Source organism: Terrapene carolina, unplaced genomic scaffold (assembly GCF_002925995.2).
Source record: "Terrapene carolina triunguis isolate 2854851 unplaced genomic scaffold, T_m_triunguis-2.0 Scaffold173, whole genome shotgun sequence".
Lineage (NCBI taxonomy): Eukaryota > Metazoa > Chordata > Testudines > Emydidae > Terrapene > Terrapene triunguis.
This window is the reverse complement of record NW_020664524.1, coordinates 552,297-573,289: the sequence shown is the minus strand read 5'-3', so window position 1 is coordinate 573,289 and position 20,993 is coordinate 552,297. Positions and strand designations below refer to the sequence as shown.

The window sequence follows — 20,993 nt, the reverse complement described above, 5'->3', positions numbered from 1 at the left end:
TGACAATGTTTTGGGTTTTTTAAAACATAGTGCCTCTTCCCCACCAGCACGACCTACTCTGTTATTCCCCTATATTTTGTACCCTGGCGTTACCGTGTCTCATGCTGCTGCAACTGCACTTCTCCGGAACCCAAGCTGGCTAGGTTGAAGCTAGCTCAGGTCTGTCAGCTTGAGGCAGTCACCCAGTCATTGCAGTCCGGTCATAGCCTCACAGTAGCTCCTCAGCTGGCACCCAGCACAGCTTGTCTGCAGGAGAGGATCTTGCCCATTATTATTTTCAACAACTGCAACAGAAATTGCTCCTCACTTTGCAGAGAGTAACTTTGAAGAGCTTCATATAGCTGTAGCATTGCTCTGTAGGGTGATTTTTGCAGTGTCCCGCTTCTTCAGCGCACTCTATTTCTAGATTTCCCTTCGGTTTAAAGCATAGGCAGTGCATATTGTGACAAAGTTCTTCCTCTGCCTTGGTGGGTTCTGCACTTATTGGCGGATTTGCTCGCCTCAGAGATTCACGGCAGCCCTCAGTTTGGCCACTTTTGCGAGTTGCTCAAACCTGCCGTTCACTCAGCTAACCTCATCACTGGCCAGCATGGGGAAAGGGAGAAGAACAATCCCCGCAGTCTCTGCTGATCCACCTGGTGGGTCGGGGGAAAGGCCAGGGACCTTCCCCTCTGGTGGGACCTATAGTCCAGGTCAACTCCTCTTATATCCAATAGGGGAAGGGGGATGGGGGGAACCCGGGCCCGCCCTCTACTCCGGGTTCCAGGCCAGGGCCCTGTGGATCACAGCTGTCTACAGTGTTTCTTGTAACAGCTGTGTGACAGCTACAACTCACTGGGCTACTTCCCCATGGCCTCCTCCCAACACCTTCTTTATCCTCACCACAGGACCTTCCTCCTGATGCCAAATAGTGTTTGTACTTCTCAGTCCTCCAGCAGCACGCCCTCTCACTCTCAGCTCCTTGCGCGCCCCTCACTGACTGAAGTGAGGTGCTTTTTAAACCAGGTGCCCTGATTAGCCTGCCTTAATTGATTCTAGCAGCTTCTTAATTGGCTCCAGGTGTCCTAATTAGCCTGCCTGCCTTAATTGGTTCCAGCAAGTTCCTAATTGTTCTGGGACTGCCCCTGTTACCTTACCCAGGGAAAAGGGACCTGCTTAATCTGGGGCTAATATATCTGCTTTCTATCACTCTCCTGTAGCCATCTGGCCTGACCCTGTCACAATATACAAATCCTGGGCCTCTTTTGCCTTTCAGCATCTAGACTCATTTAGTCTATACCAGGGTCTTAACCAGTCTCCCTGAAAGCCTTCCTCTCTCTCTTGCACTAAACAGAAACCCTATGTGCCTCTAATGTGCTGAGGTATCATATTAGCCATACATCCAACATGGTATCTACCTACTGAACCTACGTGCTGAATTTATTAGTCTGCGCCGAAGAACAGTTCCTTTTTAAGGACTTAGATAAAGTTTGAACAAATGGCTCCTTCTGAAGTGATTTAAACAAAGCTCTGCTTTGTGTGGTTGTAGAGATAGCACTTTGCATTTGAGAGTCTCAGGCCAACTGTGGCCTTTCAAATGCAAAGGGAAAGTTGAAAGGATAACCTGCATTTGGTAGCCTGTTTATTCTTTTCATTCTACAAAGTGTTGACATGAGTGGGATGGGTTGTCACCCCTGGGGTGCAGTCTGGGAGCTGTGGGAACCGCTGGGCCCCTCACAGTTAGGTTGGCCCTGCTCACGCTGTTTGGGGACACAGCCAGGCCCTGTTATCACCCAGCACGACAGCAGGTGGCGCCACATACCCAAACTGACCTACCTGAGAGAGCAGCTTCACCCAAGCTACTCAAATACATGCAGCAGACAGCAGCCAATTTCCCAGCTTTCCAGGCACGCAGCCTCTCTTGAGTATAAACCAAAAATAGTACCGTCTTTCACTGCACAGGGAACTGTACAGCGTAAGCTCATAAAATTCGCCCCCTCCCTCAATGTGGAGAGGAATATGCAACAGCCTTTGCCCCTGAGTTATGATTCCCACACATTTCACTCCAATTCACTGGTTTAGATAAAGCAAAAACAAGTTTATTAACTACAAAAGATAGATTTTAAGTGATTATAAGGGATAGCAAACAGATCAAAGCAGATTATCTAGCAAATAAACAAAAATGCAAACTAAGCTTAATATACTAAAGAGATTGGTTATGAATTAGCAGATTCTCACCCTAAAAGATGATACAAGCAGGCTGCAGATTCTTAAGAGGCAAGCTGCACTTGCCTTACAGTTTGGAATCCCCGGGTGTTCCATTTACAGGCTAGAAATCCCTTTAGCCTGAGTCCAGCACTTCCCCCAGTTCAGTCTTTGTTCCTCAGGTGTTTCCAGCAGATTCCTTCTGTGGGGAGCAAAGTACACCACATGATGCCACTCCCCACCGTATATAGCTTTTGCTATATAACTCTTTGTTTCAAAGACTGGTTCCCAGACCAGTTTGTGGAAAAATACTGACATCCCAAGATGGAGTCCAGCCTCATGTGGTCTGATCACATGGCCTTGTAGAGTCATAGGAGCCATTACTCGGCGGCTGTCTGTAGTGTTCTCAGGAAGGCTCCCCAGGTGTGAGATAAGCTTTTCCAAAGGCCTATTGCTTTTTCCTAATGTCCCATTGCTCTGAATAGGCCCTTCCCACCCAGCTATCTAGACTGAAAGCATCTTGTCTAGTGGGCGTTACCCAGGTGTAACTACATTTGAAATACAGATACATAGGCAATATTCATGACTTCAGATACAGAAATGATACATGCACACAAATAGGATAATCATATTCAGAAAATCATAACTTTCCCAATGACACCTCAAATGACTTATCTTGCATAAAATGCATCATAATTATACTATAACGATAGCATAATAATATCACTATGAAGAATATGGGGTGCAGTGTCACAATGAGTACTTCGTACCTTAGCCTTTTAATTCAAGGCAAAGAGCAAAGATCCCCTATTTCTTATCCAATCTAAAAATATAGATCCATTTCCGTCAAAAGAGGGGGAAAGCAGCCTCTTCCCAGTGCACTCAGTTCTGTCTCCTCTTTATTAGGACTGCTGAATAATTGCCCATAATTTCAAATAGCTCCTTCTCTGTCCCTCTTGAACATTTTCTGCATAAATAGGTGATATTTTTTCCAGAGGTGGCTAAGAGTTGCAGGGTGGACTTGCATCTGAATCACAACTTTCTCAGATTTCTGGGAGAGCAACATTCAAATTTGGGGCCATCTCTGCATTGCTCTGTTCTTTCTGGAGCCCTCTTCCCAGCTCACTTCATTTCTCTGATTCTGGTAATCTCTTTACTGTACCTTTTTAATCCTGTTGTGTTCACTTGTCTATCTTGGAAATTTTTGCACTGAGAATCTGTATGTGATGGGAAATCTCTCTTAATCGACAGACCTCTGAACAGTATAAAAAAAGATATTTGCATCATATCTTGTCACCATTTCATGTACCGGACTCCTAATTTAAAAATGCAGTATCTAAAAGCAATGTCAGGAGATGACCTTATAAGCTTTGCACTAGGAAAACCAACCAAGACTGAGTGTTAAGGGAGAAACTACATATGAAGCATATGCCTGGCTTACTTTGAATTGCAAAGTCACTCTTCCTTGTATTCCACATCCAGCAAACAATTGATGCAATATATTTATTGATGGAAAGGTCAATTGTGTAGGGTCATTTTGTGTGTGTTAAGTACTGCATTTCTCTACTGACTGATGAAACGTGTCATCATCCAGCCTTGAAAGGTTCTAACACTTGTCTACTGTCTAAAGAGATACAGAAGTGTTCATTAGGCTTTCCCTCTTGTCTGATCTGTTTCAGGTTTGTGCTGGTAAATTTAAAATGCTGGATCACTATGGGACGAAGCGCGTCCCCTCTATTCCATTGAGTGCTCCTCAAAACACAGCACTGGGCCAGGGACTCAGCAGAGAAATGGACGTTAAGTTAATGAGTAAATCAAAGACATTCTTCTTGAATGAAAATGGTGCCTGCAGATCCAAAGGTAGAATTTGTCCATTAGAGCTGGAAAGGTTTTCTTTTGCCAACTCCACAGAGTTTAAAAATAAATGAGACAGTAAGTTCAAAAAGGTTGCAAGCAGTGCTAAAGTCTGGGCGGTGTTAGTTCAGCTATAAAAAGTGGTTTCTAACATCTGCAGAGTCAAAGCATCTACTTCCAGCTTTCAGATGGCTCCAGTCATTGCCAGACTTTACCAGTTTGCTGTAGGGTTTTTTCTTTTCTAAGGGTACGTCTATACCCAGCCGCTAGTTTGGCGGCTGGGAATCGAAGTTCTGGGTTCGACTTATCGCGTCTTGTCTGGACGCGATAAGTCGAACCAGGAAGTGATTGCCGTCGACTGCAGTACTCCAGCTAGACGAGAAGAGTACCGCGGAGTCGACGGGGGAGCCTGCCTGCCGCGTGTGGACGAGGTAAGTTTGAACTAAGGTACTTCGAACTTCAGCTACGTTATTCACGTAGCTGAAGTTGCGTACCTTAGTTCGAATTGGGGGGTAAGTGTAGACCAAGCCTTAGTGTCTTTGGGGTTTGTGGAAGGTGGGCAGCTGCTGGTGATCCCTCAGGATGGAAGTCACTGGCTCAGCATGCGTGCAGTGGTGGAGAAGCTCAGTGAGAAAGGGCATGAAATAGTAGTGCTTGCTCCAGAAGTCAATTTGCACTTGAAAGAATCAGAGCATTACACAAGGAAAACGTATGCTGTGCCTTACACCCAGGAAGAGCTAGACCATCGTCTTCATTTGTTTGCTAACCAGCCCTTTGATGAGGTCTCCTTCCCTACTATGATCATAGAAGCATACAGCAGCGTCATGTTTGTACTGGACTTGTTCTTCTACAACTGTGCCAGCCTGCTGCAGAACAGAGAAATCATACGATACTTGGAAGAGAGTAAATTTGATGCACTCTTCACAGACCCACCCTTGCCATGTGGGGTGATCCTGGCAGAGTATCTAGCCATCCCTTCTGTGTACTTCTTTCGTGGATTTCCCTGCAATTTAGAGCATGCAGTGACCAAATGTCCAGACCCTGTTTCTTATGTCCCAAGATGCTATACCAGCTACACCGACCACATGACATTTACCCAGCGAGTGCTGAACCTATTTGTTAGCTCTTTAGAGACACCACTGTTTAAGGATTTGTATACCAAATACCAAGACATTGCCTCAAAGCTTCTCCAGAGAGATGTGCACTTACCAACACTTTACAGAAATGGCTCCATATGGCTCCTGAGATATGATTTCGTGTTTGAGTATCCCAAACCAGTGATGCCCAACATGGTCTTCATAGGAGGTATAAACTGTGAGGAGGGGAAGAACCTATCTCAGGTACGTGGCAGAGTTTCACAGATTATAGAAGAAAACATATATGCTCAGGAAGAAAGCATAGACAAGATAAGGCACCAACATTAACTTTTCCACATAGCGTACAGCGGAATGGGCAAACTACGGCCCGCAGGCCGGATCCGGCCCCTCAGGGCTTTGGATCCGGCCCGCGGGATTGCCACCCCTGTGGCGCTGCAGGCCCCATGCTGCTCCCAGAAGTGGCCGGCACCGCGTCCCTGCAGCCCCTCGGGGAGGAGGGCAGAGGGCTCCGTGCTCTGCTCTTGCCTGTGGGTACCTCCCCCGAAGCTCCCATTGGCCACGGTTCCCTGTTCCCTGCCCTGGCCCCAGTGCGCACCACTGCCACCCCAGAGCCCGCCACTGCCACCCCAGAGCCCGAACCTCTCCTGCATCCCGCACCCCAACTCCCTGCGCTGAGTCCCCTGCCGTACCCTGCATCCCTCCTGTACCCCAACCCCCTGCCCTGAGCCCCCTGCCGCACCCCAACTCCCTGCCCTGACCCCCCCCTGCCCTGAGCCCCCTGCTGCACCTCGGACCCCTCCTGCACTCCAACCCCTTTCCCTGAGCCCCCTCATACACTCCGCACCCCTCCTCTGCCCTAACCCCTTGCCCTGATCCCCTTCCTGCACACTGCACCCCTCCCACACCCCCTCCCGCACCCCAACCCCCTGCAAGCAATTTCCCCACCCAGATGTAGCCCTCTGGCCAAAAGGTTTGCCCACCCCTGGTGTACAGTATGTACCATCTTAGATATATGCTGTAGTGTGTACAGGGCCGGCTTTAGCAGGTGCGGGGGTGCCACGCCGGGACGCGAATTGTCTCGCGCCCCCCCCTAACTCTGTCCGGCCCCGCCCCCTCCCTGCCCCATTGGATCCCTCCCCAAATCCCCGCCCTGGCCCCGCCCCCAGACCCGCCCCCTCACTGCCCCATTGGATCCCTCCCCAAATCCCCGCTCTGGCCCTGCGTCTTCCCTAAGCACGCCGCATTCCTCCTCCTCAGTCCTCACCCCTCCCACCCAGGCTTGTGCTGATCAGCTGTATGGCGGCGCAAGCGCTGGAGGGAGGGAGGAGAAGCAGGACGCGGCTTTTTTTTTTCCCGCTCCGCCGGCAGCCCCGGACGTTGCGGGGCCCTCTGATGCACGGGGCCCCATTCCGGGGAATCGGCCAAATCGGCTTAAAGCCAGCCCTGAGTGTGTATATATAGTAGACACATTTTATGATATGCTGTAGTCAAATACAAGTTATTGGGCTGAGTAGGGGGGTAACAGTGAAATTCTATGGCCTGGTTATACAGAAGGTCAGACTAAGATGATCTAATAGTTCCTTCTGTTCTTAAAATAGATCCATCTGTGAAGCGATGTATAGACAACAAGTGAAATGTAGGTGATTTAACATTGTTATGAGAACTGTGGAGCAGGCTGTGAAGGCCCTGGGACCTCATTGATTATTCCAATGCAGCTGGGAAAAAAAAAAATCTGTAGGCACTTGAGCAGCAGCGACATCAGCATTATTACTCTATATGGCATCATAGTATAGAGCTTGTCTACACTACGGGTTATCTCAGCAGAACTTATGTTGCTCTGGGGTGTGAAAAAGCCCCCCCCATGACGTAAGTTACACTGACCTAAGAGCTTCTCCCGCCGACATGGCTACCGACTCTCACAGAGGTGGATTTATTACACAGGCAGGAGAACTCTCTCCCGTCAGCATAAAGCGTCTTCACCAGACACGCTACAGCCAGTACTGGGTTTACAATGGGACCAGAGGCACCCTGGCCCATGCTCAACAGGGGCCCGTCAGCCCGCCGGGCACTGCACTTCACTTGCGCTGCCAGCCGAGGGGCCACTGCAGGGTGGCTCCTCTCCTCTCCAGTCCCTCCCCCGTGCTCCTCTCAGCTGTCCAGTCAGCCCAGGTATCCCCGCCCTGCCTCCTCTGCCCACTTGCTCCTCCGCTGGCTGGGCAGGGGAGGTCTCGGGGGTCACGTCCCACAGAGGTCTGCCTGCCCTGCTCCCCAGCGTGGCTCCTGCTCCGGATGGTCTTGCTCTGCCTGCCACCTCCTGGGGCTGAGCTGCCTGGGACCTGTGCAGGGGCCGGCATTGGGGGGGGGGGTTCTGAGGGAGGCCGGCCTGGGGTCGTCTGGGCACCAGGCAAGGGGGTTCTGAGGGAGGCCGGCCTGGGCAGGCCCCTTCCACTCTGATCCCTGACCGGCCCCAGCTGTGATGCTGGCTCAGCCCAGGCAACGCAAATAGCCCCCACCCAGCGGGCCAGTGAGTGTGGCTTGGGGGGCAGGCAGGGCAGGGGGAGTGGGTCTCTGGAGATGGTGCTGGGCAGTGGTGGGTCTGTGTAGGGTACTCCTGGGCCCCAGGGGGAATGAAAACAGCCCAGGCCCCCCTCCTGCAGCGTTCTTTGCTTCCCTGCAGAAAGTGAAGGAGGAACAGGGGGTGGGATTGGGAATGTTCATAGCATAGTTTGGGGCCATTGCCCCCCAAATAGAGGCAAGGGGTGGGGGCCATATGGGGTGCAAGGTCACATGCCACTGCTCGCCCCCTTCCCCCCCCCTTCTGTGAACGCAGAGCTGCGCAGCCCAGCTGAAAAAAGAAGGTGCTGCTCAGCTCCCTGGACTTTGCAGCTGGATGCCACCGTCTGGGTCCTAGTGCTGGTTAAGCTCCCTTCTGTGTGCTGGGAGCCATCCTCCATTTTGTACAACAGTGAGTGCCTGCGGTGGGGCGGGGCAGGGCAGGGGGAAAGAGGCAGCGGGGAAGGAAGGGGGTGGGATAGGGAGGAGATGGAGCAGTGGGGAAGGGGCTTGGGATGGGGAAGAGAAGGGGATGGCGGAATCGGGGACAGGGGGAAGAGGCAGGGGGGAAGGAAGGGGGTGGGATGGGGAGGAGATGGAGCAGTGGGGAAGGGGCATGGGATGGGGAAGAGAAGGGGATGGGAATGCGGGGGCCCAGTGTGCGGATCCCCTTGGCAGGAGCTGGGACTCCCCCGTTAAGCAGGCCCATCAAACCTTCACCCTGACAAGACCCATCTCCCCTGCATCTGTACCACCCCAATGAGCCCCCCAGATGCCCTCCCCACTAAGCCCCAGCCACCTACACCTAGACCCCCACCCAAATGAACCCTACCTCCCCTGCACCCAGACCCACCCCCGCCACTCCCCTCTGAGCTCCAACCACTTTCAATTCGTCCCCCCTGCAGACTCCCATTGCCCCTGCACCTGGAACCTCCCTGTGCATCCAGATCCCCCACTGAACTGCCTGCATCCAGACTGCCCCACACAGAACCCTCTACTCCCATCTGGATCCCCCCACACTAAGTCCCTCTGGACTTGGATCCTGCTGCCAGACTGAGCCTCCCTGCCCACATGTGGTGTGCCTGGTGCAAAAGGGACAGGGCCCCAGGGTGTTTCTGTGGCAGGCATGGCCCTTGTGCTGTGTCAGGGTCAGGTTCAGCGTCACTGCCAAGTCCCTGTCCCAGAGGGCCGGGGAAGGCTGCAGGGTATTCTCCCACCTCCATGCAGCCAGTGGCCTGTGCCCCCCACTGCCATGGTGGAGCTTCCACATGTATTTATTGTAAAAAAAAAAAAAAAAAATGCAGAATTTTAAAATATTATGCACAGAATTTGATGCAGAATTCCCTCAGGAATATGGGGCGCTGTACAGCTGTGATGGTGGGACTGTGAAGGGAGTGCTGGACAGTAGGGGATCTGTGGGTGGGGGAGCTGGGCAGGGGGTATGGACTGGTGTGCAGGGTGCTGTGCAGTTGTGGTGGGAGGTCAGGGAGAAGGGTCTGTGGGCAGGGGGTGCTGGGCATAGGGATCTGTGGGGGAAGTCTCTGGGTGAGGCGGCGCTGGGCAGGGGGCGCTGTGGAATGGGCACGCTGGCAGGGCAGGGCTGGGCGGACCAGTGTGTGTCTAGCAGTTGTGGGTTTGTAAACAGTACCTTGTGCTGGGCTCAGTGAGGCCACTCCTGCTGCGCTGCGCTTCATTGCCCCCAACCGGCCCCTTGCTCTGCGGACCGCCCCCCATCACATGCCCTATTTCCCCAATGGGGGCCCAGAAATATTTTTGGCACCAGGCCCATAAAAAGTTAATCCGGCCCTGGCTACAATGCAGCTGCCCCTCTGTAGTGCTTCTGGTGTAGACTAGCCCTAAAACAGTGACTGTAAGAGTCCCCTGCAACATAGCAATATGTTAAGATGAAACAGCTGTGCTCTTTTATCCCAGGAATAGGTGTCATTGTAAAAGAATAATAGGCTATAATGGTTAAAGAATGACTTGTTCTTGGAGCATGTTCAATAGCAAAGACTTCCTTGAAGGTATCTTGTAGGAGCAAGCACACCCATTGTCAATTTGCAATTCTAATATCAGGCTTTTACAATCCCTAATCCCCTCCCCAGTTTCATAGAGTGCAGCCATCTAACAATAAACACTTGACAAACTGACAAGGTCCAAGGTACATGGTTGGAATTTTGAAGTGTTGCCACAGGGTGTGGTTATTGGTATAAAACTTGGCCATACATGTCTGTGCGTACGCACTGGGCTTTCAAAGGAGAAATGGATCCTGGGGTTCATCGTTGGCGCGCACTTACCACAGTGCTGCTTCTTTTCATGTCCTCGTTAAGTTTTGCTGCTGCTGGGAAGCTGCTTGTGATGCCTATGGATGGAAGTCACTGGCTCAGCATGAGAGTAGTGCTCAACGAACTAAGGAAGAGAGGACATGAAATAATTGTTGTTGCACCAGAAATAAATCTGTTCATAGGAGCATCAGAGTCGTACATGATGAAAACGTATCCTGTGCCTTTCACAAAGGAAGAGCTGGATGGACATTTTCTCACGTTTGCCGAGATCAATTTTAAGGAACAACCTTTTCCGTTAAGGATTATTAAAATATTTGAAAATGTTAAAAACACCTCTGCTCTGCTCTTAGCCGCTTGCACACACTTACTGTACAACAGAGAGCTTATGGGATACATTGAAGGGAGTAACTTTGATGCTGTCTTTACAGATCCCATGATGCCTTGTGGACAGATCATAGCTTTGCATCTTTCTATCCCTTCTATTTTCTTCTTACGGGGAATCCCATGTGGTGTCGACTCTGAGGCTGCTCAATGTCCAAACCCACCTTCTTATGTCCCAAGAATGCTTTCATCTAACACAGACCGTATGACATTTACCCAGCGTGTGAAGAACCTATTAATCAGCTCATCAGAATCCCTTCTCTGTGATATTGCTTATTCACAATTTGAAAGTCTGGCCTCTGATTTTCTGCAAAGACCGATGACCATGAAGGAACTTTTAAGTCATGGATCCATTTGGCTGAAGAGAGTTGATTTTGTGTTTGAGTATCCCATGCCTGTGATGCCCAATATGGTCTTTATTGGAGGGATCAATTGTGGACAGAAGAAGCCATTGTCTCAGGTTAGTGATTTGTTTGGTGGGGGGAGGGATAGATTGGTGGTTTGAGCATTGGCCCCCTAATCCCAGGGTTGTAAGCTCAATCCTTGAGGGGGCCACTTAGGGATCTGGGGCAAAATCAGTACTTGGTCCTGCTAGTGAAGGCAGGGGGCTGGACTCAATGACCTTTCAGGGTCCCTTCCAGTTCTATGAGATAGGTATATCTCCATATAAACAAAAAAAAAAATACTGAAGTTGCAAGGGAAATGCTGTTGGCAATCACTTTATTATGTGCTCTGTACCATCTATAACTGTATATCTAATGTAGACTTGGCTGAAAAAAAGTCACATTGTTTCATGTAATTTTAAAAGATAAGGGGCATAATTAACAAATTATGTCTGCTCCCTCTTCCATCTGCTTTCTCCTGGGACTGCCCATATAGCTTTGCAAAACATAAGAGTTTTGGTTTGTAAGAGTTCAAACACACAACGTCTTCAATTTCGCTGTGTCTGTGCTCATGCACCCCACTTTCAAAGCAAATGCAACAGAAACTGCCAAGTATCACTTGGTTTGGGGTTGCAGCATAATCCATGACCCCTCCTCCTTACATCTAGCATCCCCCTGTGCCAACTGGCCCCATGTCCCACTGTTACCTTTTGCTCCTTTTGACAGTGTGGGTGGTAGCCTTCAACCCTCCCCACTTTTCTCCTGCTACCTTTGGGGGTTTTGAAGTGCTAGACTAGCAAGGTTGGCTCATCCCACAACTGCTAATACAGCCTCACACACCATGTGGATAGGCTCTTTTTAAGTACCAAAGATAAAAGGGAAAAAATGTTATTTATTTAGTCTTTATGCACTACTTAGAGTCATGGTGAGATGAGCATTGTGGCTAAAAATCTCTGCTCAGGGGACTTACTTTGAAGTAAATTTAATGGCTCTGCACTTCTAGTTTCACAGAATCAGCAAAGTAATCACAGACACTCAGACGCTCAAACCAATACCCCAGCAACAAGCTCGGATGGGGTAGCCCTAAGAAAGGTCACTTAATAGCTTTTGTTACAAATCCAACTACAGCTAACATTATTCCAGCAACTTTTCTGCCAAATAAAAAGCAATTGGAAGCAGGACCCCAGATCAGTGTGGCTTTTTGATACCCCTCTCCTGGCGTTGTTGAGCATGTAACTAATCTCCTTGCTTTGATCAGATTGCAAACAACAAATGGATCTGCTTCATCACCTCTAGTAGGTAATTTTTTAGAATTCAGGGGCAGAGAGTCTATACTTTCCCTAGTGCCTGGGAGCTCCAGCTGGGGTTATGCTTCTTGAAATACAATCCCTCCCAGACTTCACCAGCCCACAATAATATGTGTAAATCACAGAGTCCAACAATTTGTTAAGCATTTGTCCAACAATTATAGCTACATAGGAGTCCCTCATATTTAGAGCTACCTGCACATTGTTTATCAGTTTGTCAAATCCGGAAACTTCACAGTGTAAAGAAAAATACATTTTATCCAACTTTCCACTCCTCTCCCTGAGAATGGCACATTTTATAACTATTTTCAACATACAACAAAGATTATTTCAAAACTTTAAAACCAGTAGACAGTAGAGCAGCATTGTCAACAGCATTATTACTCTAGATGACTTCATACCAAAAAAACGGAGAGGAAACCTCTTCTACAATTTTAACAAGGCAAGCACACTGTATTTTATATTGTCACCCTCTGCTCAGTGGTATCAGATGTTGAGGTCTTGCGTGCTGATTTCTCATTGGATGAGAAATTAGTGATGTCGAGTCCGGGTATTTTCTTAGTGTAATTGGTTTATTCATAGTATATTCACCAGTCCTGGAACCGAAGTTGTCAAACATCCAGCAGACAAATCCCTCTTTTAGTAATCTCCACCAAAACACTAATGCCTGGTTCCCAGGGCGCAACTCTTACCTCAAAAACAGCCTCTACTTAGAGACATTAAGGCAGAGTGCAAAGTTTCTTGCTGTTTGCAACAGCTTCTCCAAAATGAAACTCCATAACAAAACTAGCAATAATACACAAATTCTTCAAACAGTGGCTACTGCCCATTCACTAAGAAAAAGAACTTCTAAGACTATGTGCAACAGCGGCATGTGGTGACCAGGGCTGGCTCGACATTGGTGAGGCCTCATCTGGAGTACTGTGTCCAGTTTTGGGCCCCACACTACAAGAAGGATTTGGAAAAATTGGAAAGAGTCCAGCCGAGGGCAACAAAACTGATTAGGGGGCTGGAGCACATGACTTATGAGGAGAGGCTGAGGGAACTGGGATTGTTTAGTCTGCAGAAGAGAAGAATGAGGGGGGATTTGATAGCTGCTTTCAACTACCTGAAAGGGGGTTCCAAAGAGGATGGATCTAGACTGTTCTCAGTGGTACCTGATGACACAACAAGGCGTAATGGTCTCAAGTTGCAGTTGGGGAGGTTTAGGTTGGATATTAGGAAAAACTTTTTCACTAGGAGGGTGGTGAAGCACTGGAATGGGTTACCTAGGGAGGTGGTGGAATCTCCTTCCTTAGATGTTTTTAAGGTCAGGCTTGACAAAGCCCTGGCTGGGATGATTTAGTTGGGAATTGGTCCTACTTTGAGCAGGGGGTTGGACTAGATGACCTCCTGAGGTCCCTTCCAACCCTGATATTCTATGATTCTATGAATGCAAAGGCAAATAAGGCATGTGCCTGGGGCCCAATTTCATGGGGGTGTATGTGTGTGTGTGTGGGGGGGAGGGGGATGTTTTTGATTTTTTTTTTTTTTTACATGACAGAGGGGCAGCCAGGCCAAATATCAGTGGTGTTGTAAACCCCACCATGCACTAGGTTGCAAAGCCACTCAGTCAAGTGAGTGAAGTACTTTCAATCTGCATGCAAATCCACAGCAGTGGATGAGGGGGCAAAGATAGTTCTCACACACAACTGTGACTCACTTTGCCATTCCCAGCAGAGCCAAGGAAAGAGAAGGGCAGTGGGTAAAGAAACCACTTCCTTCTCTAACAGCAGAAAGTGACCAGGCTGAGACAGGAATTACTGCAGTGACCTGAATGGGAGGGAACATAATCGAAGTGTATTTTCCCCCTTCTTTTCATTTATTAGCTGTTTGTTATTATTCATATTAGAAAGTAGGGGCCCAGGAGTGTATGTTTGCCTATGGCCAGTGATGGGTTAATCTGGTCCTGCTGATGACTCCAATGTCACTGCAACTAACATGTTGAGTGGGAACAATTGTGGCCTGTTATCACCAAGATAGCTTTTATAATGTGTACTATCTTTGAAAATAATGGTCAAATCCTGGTCCACCTTGAACTCAGTAGGAGATTTTCTACTGAGTGGAAACAGGATTTAGCCCAGTGTTTGAACTACTGTTTGTACTAGGAGCATGGGTTTATAAATTGTAACAGACATGCTATGTGTTTAAGTACCTTATTACAGCAAGCTAATGGAATTTCAAGATCCAGCACAGTTCACACGCTTCAAGGCTTTTGCAAAGTCTAGTCTTATTTTGAATCCAATGAGCGTAGTGAAACCTGTAACAGGAGAACCTCCTATTAGACTGGCACCTGTCCCAAACATACTGAGTACAATTCTGCTTCACCCTTTTTAAAATTACCACCTGGGTTAAGGAGCAAGTTTTTGTTGATCCCGTGAATGGGTCACTTGAAAAGTTGGGTCACTAGGTGGGAATGAGAGATTCTGCCACTGGTATAAATCAGTATCATTTCATTAAATTAAATTAATGGAGATATTCTATCTCCTAGAACTGGAAGGGACCTTGAAAGGTCATCGAGTCCAGCCCCCTGCCTTCACTAGCAGGACCAAGTACTGATTTTTCCCCAGATCCCTAAGTGGCCCCCTCAAGGATTGAACTCACAACCCTGGGTTTAGCAGGCCAATGCTCAAACCACTGAGCTATCCCTCCCCCCTTTAGTCCTTTAGTAGTAAAGGACTGCTGTAGCTGTGTTTGACAACACTTTGTGTATGATCAGTTTCACTTCCAGTCTTGTTCACTAGCATGATTACCTCATCCTCAGTCACTGCTCTGCAGCATCCCCACAGCATTTTAGTCTCAACAAGCATGGAGGAAGAAAGAACATGAAGTAGTCATTGTTGCACCTGAAATAAATATGCACATAAAAGCATCAGAGAATATTACCATGAAAAAGTTTCCGGTGCCTTTCATAAAGGAAGAGCTGGTTGGACAATATCACTCACTGACTCAGGGGTTTTTGAGGAACAACCTTTTTTAGAAAGCTTTGTTAGAACATATGAAAGAATGAAGAACCCCCCTCTGCTCTGCTTTTATCCACTTGTACATATTAGTGCACAGCAAAAGCGATCAACAGGAGTAAATTTTATGCTGCCTTTATGGTCCCACTGCTTATGCTGTGGACAAGTAATAGCTGAGTATCTTTCCATCCATTCTGAGTTTTTCTTTTCTCCGTTTTGGTTTTATTCACTTATACACATTTTTGTAGGCAGGGGGTGGGGTGGGGGGGATAGTATTGAGAAAGTCATTTTGAGACAGCTCAAGCATTCTCTGGAGTGCTCAGCTTTTCAGAGCTCCTTTCATTCTGGTTTTAGACTGGAATAGGCACATGTATTGCACAGGCTACATTGACCAATCATTTCCTCTTGGTGATGGACAAAGCCCCAGTATTTATGCCAATTCTTTCAGATCTGCCATCTGACTTGGATACTTTGACCATGATATATTGTTGACAAGGTTATGGTATATAGAATTCCAGTTGAGTAGCATCATTCTTCTTCCGATGAGAGGACCAGAGTGTAGTGTTGGGTTCATCTGTTCAAGATGCTCTCTCCTAGGTGACACTGCAGTGGTCCTTTCCATTGGCCCTTCAGTTCAATATGTGAGGCTGCTTGGGGAAATAGTGGGGTGGGGTGCATTATGGTGACATCAACATGCTGATTACACATAGCTCTAAGTCTCCTTGTATCTCAAAAACACACTTACTGCATCTGTTATTTTTAAAACAATAGATTTCAATAATCTCCAATATTTGACCTATCTAAGGAACTAACCTCAGTCAAGAAAAATGGAAATGAAAAATGCCTTATACTCGGATTCTGAGAGTCTTATTACTAGTCACTACAACAGCTTTGTGTCTGATTCTGCAGCTTTGGGATCTGCATTGTAGCGCTGATAGTGGGGAATAACCACAGAGGTCTCACTGCTTTGTTGCGGAAGAGTAAATGCAAATTCTTGTTTTAAACTGCTGCATTCATCTTCTGTGTCAGAAGAGGTGACCAGGCCGTGTTCAGTGTTTAGTTCGCTTCCTTGCCATAAGTAAGAGACCATTTTGATTCCTAGCCCCATGTTTGTATATGTGTTTGTACAAAGTCTAGTCTGAGTTTGAGCCTCTAGCCAGGGGGATGGAATAGCCTACGCAGTACAATGCAGTGTCCCTGATTGAGGGCTCTGAAACAGAGCCCTAAGCTGAGGTGCAGCAAACGGGTCCATTAAGAACTCCTCCCTCTGGGGATCAGAGGCCAACCGCAGAGTATCAGACACCCATACCTTGCAACTCCTCCCATGGACAGATGGGAACTCACTCCTTCCCTACCTTTTCTCTCCACCTCTCAGGAGCAGCGGGGCAGGTTGTTACTGAGGCCTTCGGGAGGCCCATCATCGGGGAGAGAGAAAGCTAAGTTCTAGAGGGAGCTGCTTGCAGCCTGAGGAATTCCTGTGAATAAGTGCTACAGCTCTTGAATATATAGGGGGAGATTTTCGTAGCCACTCAGCGCTGGCCTAACTCCATCTCCAGTGAAGCCAGGGGGAAGTTTAACCATTGTCAGCCCATGCTGACTGCTTTTGAAAATCCTATCCAAAGCGACAGCTGATTCCTTCATCCCTCTCTTCTGCACCATCCCCCTTACCTACCAAACTAACTATGCACCCGTTCATCTGGCCAGTGCAGAGATGGTTTGTGCAACTGTGTAGAGGTTATGCACCCCAGGGTCGTGATTTAACTCAGAGGTTAGCGTGACAAGAGTCAGAGAGTAACTTCAGTTGAAAAAGGCCTCGGTTAATCAAGTTTATCATGATGCTGTTACTGCCAAAGTGCAGATCAGGTTTCAGACCTTTGTGTTTGATCTCGTTATGTACATACATTATGCAATTAAACATTGACTTGAATAGCACGTAGGAATAAAGGTCAGAAGATAGAGTTGTCAGGAGTTACTAAATGGACTCTGACTGGCAATTTGCTAGTTTCTGCAGTACCCACCGCACTGCTGCAGAGATGGCTCCTGGGTTTCACTCTAGCCCCCAGATCAGTGCAGCGCTGCTTGTTTTCCTGGCCTTGTTGAGCTTTGCGGATGGTGGGAGGCTGCTTGTGGTGCCGATGGATGGAAGTCACTGGCTCAGCATGCGTGCCGTGCTGGACGAGCTGAGGCACAAAGGGCATGAGATAGTCATTGTTGCCCCTGAAATAAACGTACATGTAAAAGCATCCGAGAATTATGTCATGAAAACGTATCCGGTACCTTTCACAAAGGCAGAGCTGGAGGGACATTTTCTGTCTTTTACTGAAGAGGTTTTTGAGGAACGACCTTTTCTGGAAAGATTTGTTCGATTACGTGAAAAGCTGAAGAACACCTCCACTCTGCTTTTATCCACTTGTACACATTTACTGTACAACAAAGAGTTGATCCGATATCTAGAAGGGAGCAAATTTGATGCTGTCTTTACAGATCCCATGATGCCCTGTGGACAGATCATAGCTGAGTATCTTTCTATCCCCTCTGTGTTTTTCTTGCGTGGAATTCCATGTGGTTTAGACTATAAGGCTAATCAGTGTCCAAACCCACCTTCTTATGTCCCAAGGCTATTGACAACCAATACAGACCACATGACATTTCCACAGCGTGTGAAGAATCTGTTATTCAGCTTATTGGAGATTCTCCTTTGTGATTTTGTTTACGCGCCATATACAAAACTGGCCTCTGAATTTCTTCAGAGAGAGATAACAGTGACTGAGCTTTTAAGTCATGGATCTGTTTGGCTGATGAGATTTGACTTTGTGATTGACTATCCCAGACCACTGATGCCTAACATTGTTATAATCGGAGGCATCAACTGCGCTCAGAAGGAATTATCTCAGGTTGGTAAAGCTTTTATTTTTGTTGTACTCATGGTAGGATCCTGAATTCACTAGAAATTTTGTATCCTAGATAGGATTATTATACCAACGATTTCAGTTTGGCAAGGATTAAGCATCTTGTTAAGAAGAAAGTGATTTTGCTTTCACTTCATTACACACTTCCATAGCTTTTCAGCAGCTATTTTTCTTTCTTCTTAAATGTACTTTTAAATAAGTGATTATAGAGTGATTCAAACCACCTTTCCTTTTAAGCACTAAGCACTGCTGGTTCTCATTTCAACTAAGACACCTTAATATTAGCTGGTATCACAAACAAGGACGAGATCCTGAGCTGCCATAAATCAGTGTAGCTTTGCTGAAGTCAGTTTACACCTGGAGAGGATCTGGTCCAATAACTTCACTTTGAAAATGTCCAGGAGGACACCAGTTACTGGCCAAAAAAAACTAAACCTACTAGCTAGAGGTAGACACAAAAGATGACGGAGACTGGTCCCCTGGGCAGCACACACATGCTGGAGAAAGGTGCTGGCATTTCCATTAGCATGTTGTCCATGGACTCTGGCAGCTCCCTCTTTCACATCTGCTGTTTGCTAGTATAAGTTTCATAAGCATAAAGCCCTTACTCGCTGCTGGAACGAAGAGGATCCTACTCACAGATGTCAGAGTGTCAAGAAAAGAAACGACAACAAGAATCCTCTGCAACTTCTATGTTCTCTGTATCTATAAATCTTCCCCTCTTCCCTCCCCACCCTGCCACCAGTAATGTTCCCAATCCTCTTTTTCTACTTTGTGCGAACACTTATTATTTTAAATTTATTTCTTAGGACCAAATAGCAAGTCCTGTGGTAGCATTCCACCAAAATAATTTAGTAGTTCTACCTTTGCAGAAGCTGTTAGCATTGCTTAATTTTTATGATGCCAAACTCCTAGTTAATCTGATCTTTGTCTGAACCTAGGTAAACATTTACTTTGCAAGGAGTAAGCTTTGGTGACCATAGTTCTCTTGTATAAATCAGTGTTCAGTACCTGTGTAATGGAAGTTTTTTCCCCCCCACTACTAAGAACATGGCTGCTTCCTCCCAGTCGCGGTGTCCAGTTGTTTCTAGGTTACTTCTTTTTCTGGCCTTCTGCAGTCTTGCTAAAGGTGGAAAGCTATTGGTGATGCCTATGGACGGAAATCATGAGTCAGGTGCTAGATAAACTCAGCCTGAAGCGACATGAAATAGTAGTTTTTGTGTCAGAAGCCAATTTACTCATGAGAACATCCCCTTATTACACAGTGAAAACATACCCAGTGCCCCCCACACAGGAAGCTTTGGATGTCTACTTCCAGTCCTTTGGTTATCATATTTTTGATGATGGACCTATTCTGAAGAGAGTTTTCACAGCACATGAAAGGTTCACCAACTTTAGTACTATGATGTTCGCCATCTGTAAGCACTTTTTGCTAAACAAAGAATTGGTGAAATACATTGAGGAGGTTCATTTTGATGACATCTTTACAGATCCTGTGTTACCTTGTGGATCAATAGTTGCTGAATATCTTTCCATCCCTTCTGTCAACTTTTTGCGTGGAATTCCCTGTAGTTTGGATAAGGCTACTCAGTGTCCAGACTCTCCTTCTTATATCCCCCAATTTTTTATTTCCTACACAGACCATATGTCGTTTACCCAGCATGTGATAAACTTATTATTTGGGTCACTGGAGTCCTTGATTTGCAAGCTTATGTATTCTCAGTTTGACAGTCTAGCGTCTGAGTTTCTTCAAAGAGATTTGACTGTCCTAGAGCTTTTAAGTCAGTCCTCTGTTTGGCTGATGAGATGTGATTTTGTGTTTGAGTATCCCAGGCTGGTGATGCCCCAACATTTTGCTTTGAGCAGGGGGTTGGACTAGATGACCTCCTGAGGTCCCTTCCAACCCTGATATTCTATGATTCTATGAACATAGTCTTCATTGGAGGCATCAATTGTGGTCAGAAGAAAAAAATATCTCAGGTAATTTCTTTTTAGATCAAAATGTTGCTGGAATCATTACAAATTACTCAGGTATGTTTTCTGCATTACATCTATTAATGTACGTTTTATGCTGTTTAGAGAAAAACACATGGCCTATATTTTTCAAAAGCAACTTACTTTGGGGACCTCCATTTTTGGATGCCCAATTTGTGACACCTCAAAGAGGCCTGATTTTCAGAAAGTGCTGATCATCCACCCTCTGACAACCAGGCCTTTTTAAGAGGGCTCAAGTTAGCCGCTTCAAAATTAAGGCATCTAAATCACTAGCCATTTTTCAAAATGAAATCCATGCAGCTAGTGTCAGAGACCCAGGAAATTCTTTTTATTTTTTATAATTTGTCATCGTGTTTTTTGGGCATTTCATTTTATTTTGTGTCATCATGGGAGGCCCGGGGGGCGGGGGGAGGGCTGGGTTCTGACCCTGGCCAGACTTATGGGGCGGGTGGGAGTGGAAAACCTCTGGGTGGAGGAATCAGAGTAAGCCCGTCCTGCCCTCACCCCACAGCAGTGGCACCTGTCCCATGGGGCCTGGCTCCCTGTTCTGGGCACTCCAGCCTGATGCATGGGGTTACAGCGCCACTCTGGTTCGGCCCGGCCACTCTTCTGTCATGATGAGAAGTCAGGTCCCAGCTCCTGGAGCAGAGAACAGGCCCCACCCCCTGTGGCAAAAGAGCTGCAGGAGTCCCCATTGCAGGGGGAGTTTTTAGTTTTATTTTGTAGGAGAGGTTGTTTTTTGTGTTATTTCACTTTGGCCAAAACCACCGGGCTCTATTAGACTGAGACTAATTACAAGTTTCCTGTGTTGAGATGTTAAATAGGTGAGTCCCCTTCATGATGCTCTGTGAGTTCAATCCTTGAGGGGGCAATTTAGGGATCTGGGGCAAAAATCTGTCTGGGGATTGGTCCTTCTTTGAGCAGGGGGTTGGACTAGATGACCTCCTGAGGTCCCTTCCAACCCTGATATTCTATGATTCTATGTAGCACTTCATCCTGGCAGCATGGCTTTCTCATGAGCCATGCTGCTGGGGGGGGGGGGGGGG

General features: G+C 47.2%; 1 protein-coding gene across 3 annotated transcripts in view; it reads left to right on the top strand.

Moving 5' to 3' along the window:
* Positions 1-20,993, top strand: part of LOC112104765 (UDP-glucuronosyltransferase 1-6-like) — a 106,325-nt gene that overhangs the window by 66,671 nt on the left and 18,661 nt on the right. The window contains exon 1 of one of the 3 annotated variants that reach the window (XM_024197289.1): positions 17,021-17,937. The exons of the other annotated variants lie outside the window; for them this stretch is intronic. Coding sequence (XP_024053057.1) covers positions 17,077-17,937 — 861 coding nt within the window. The 5' untranslated portion in view covers positions 17,021-17,076. Of the gene's footprint in view, positions 1-17,020; positions 17,938-20,993 lie in introns of those variants that run through there. 3 annotated transcript variants of the gene reach the window in all.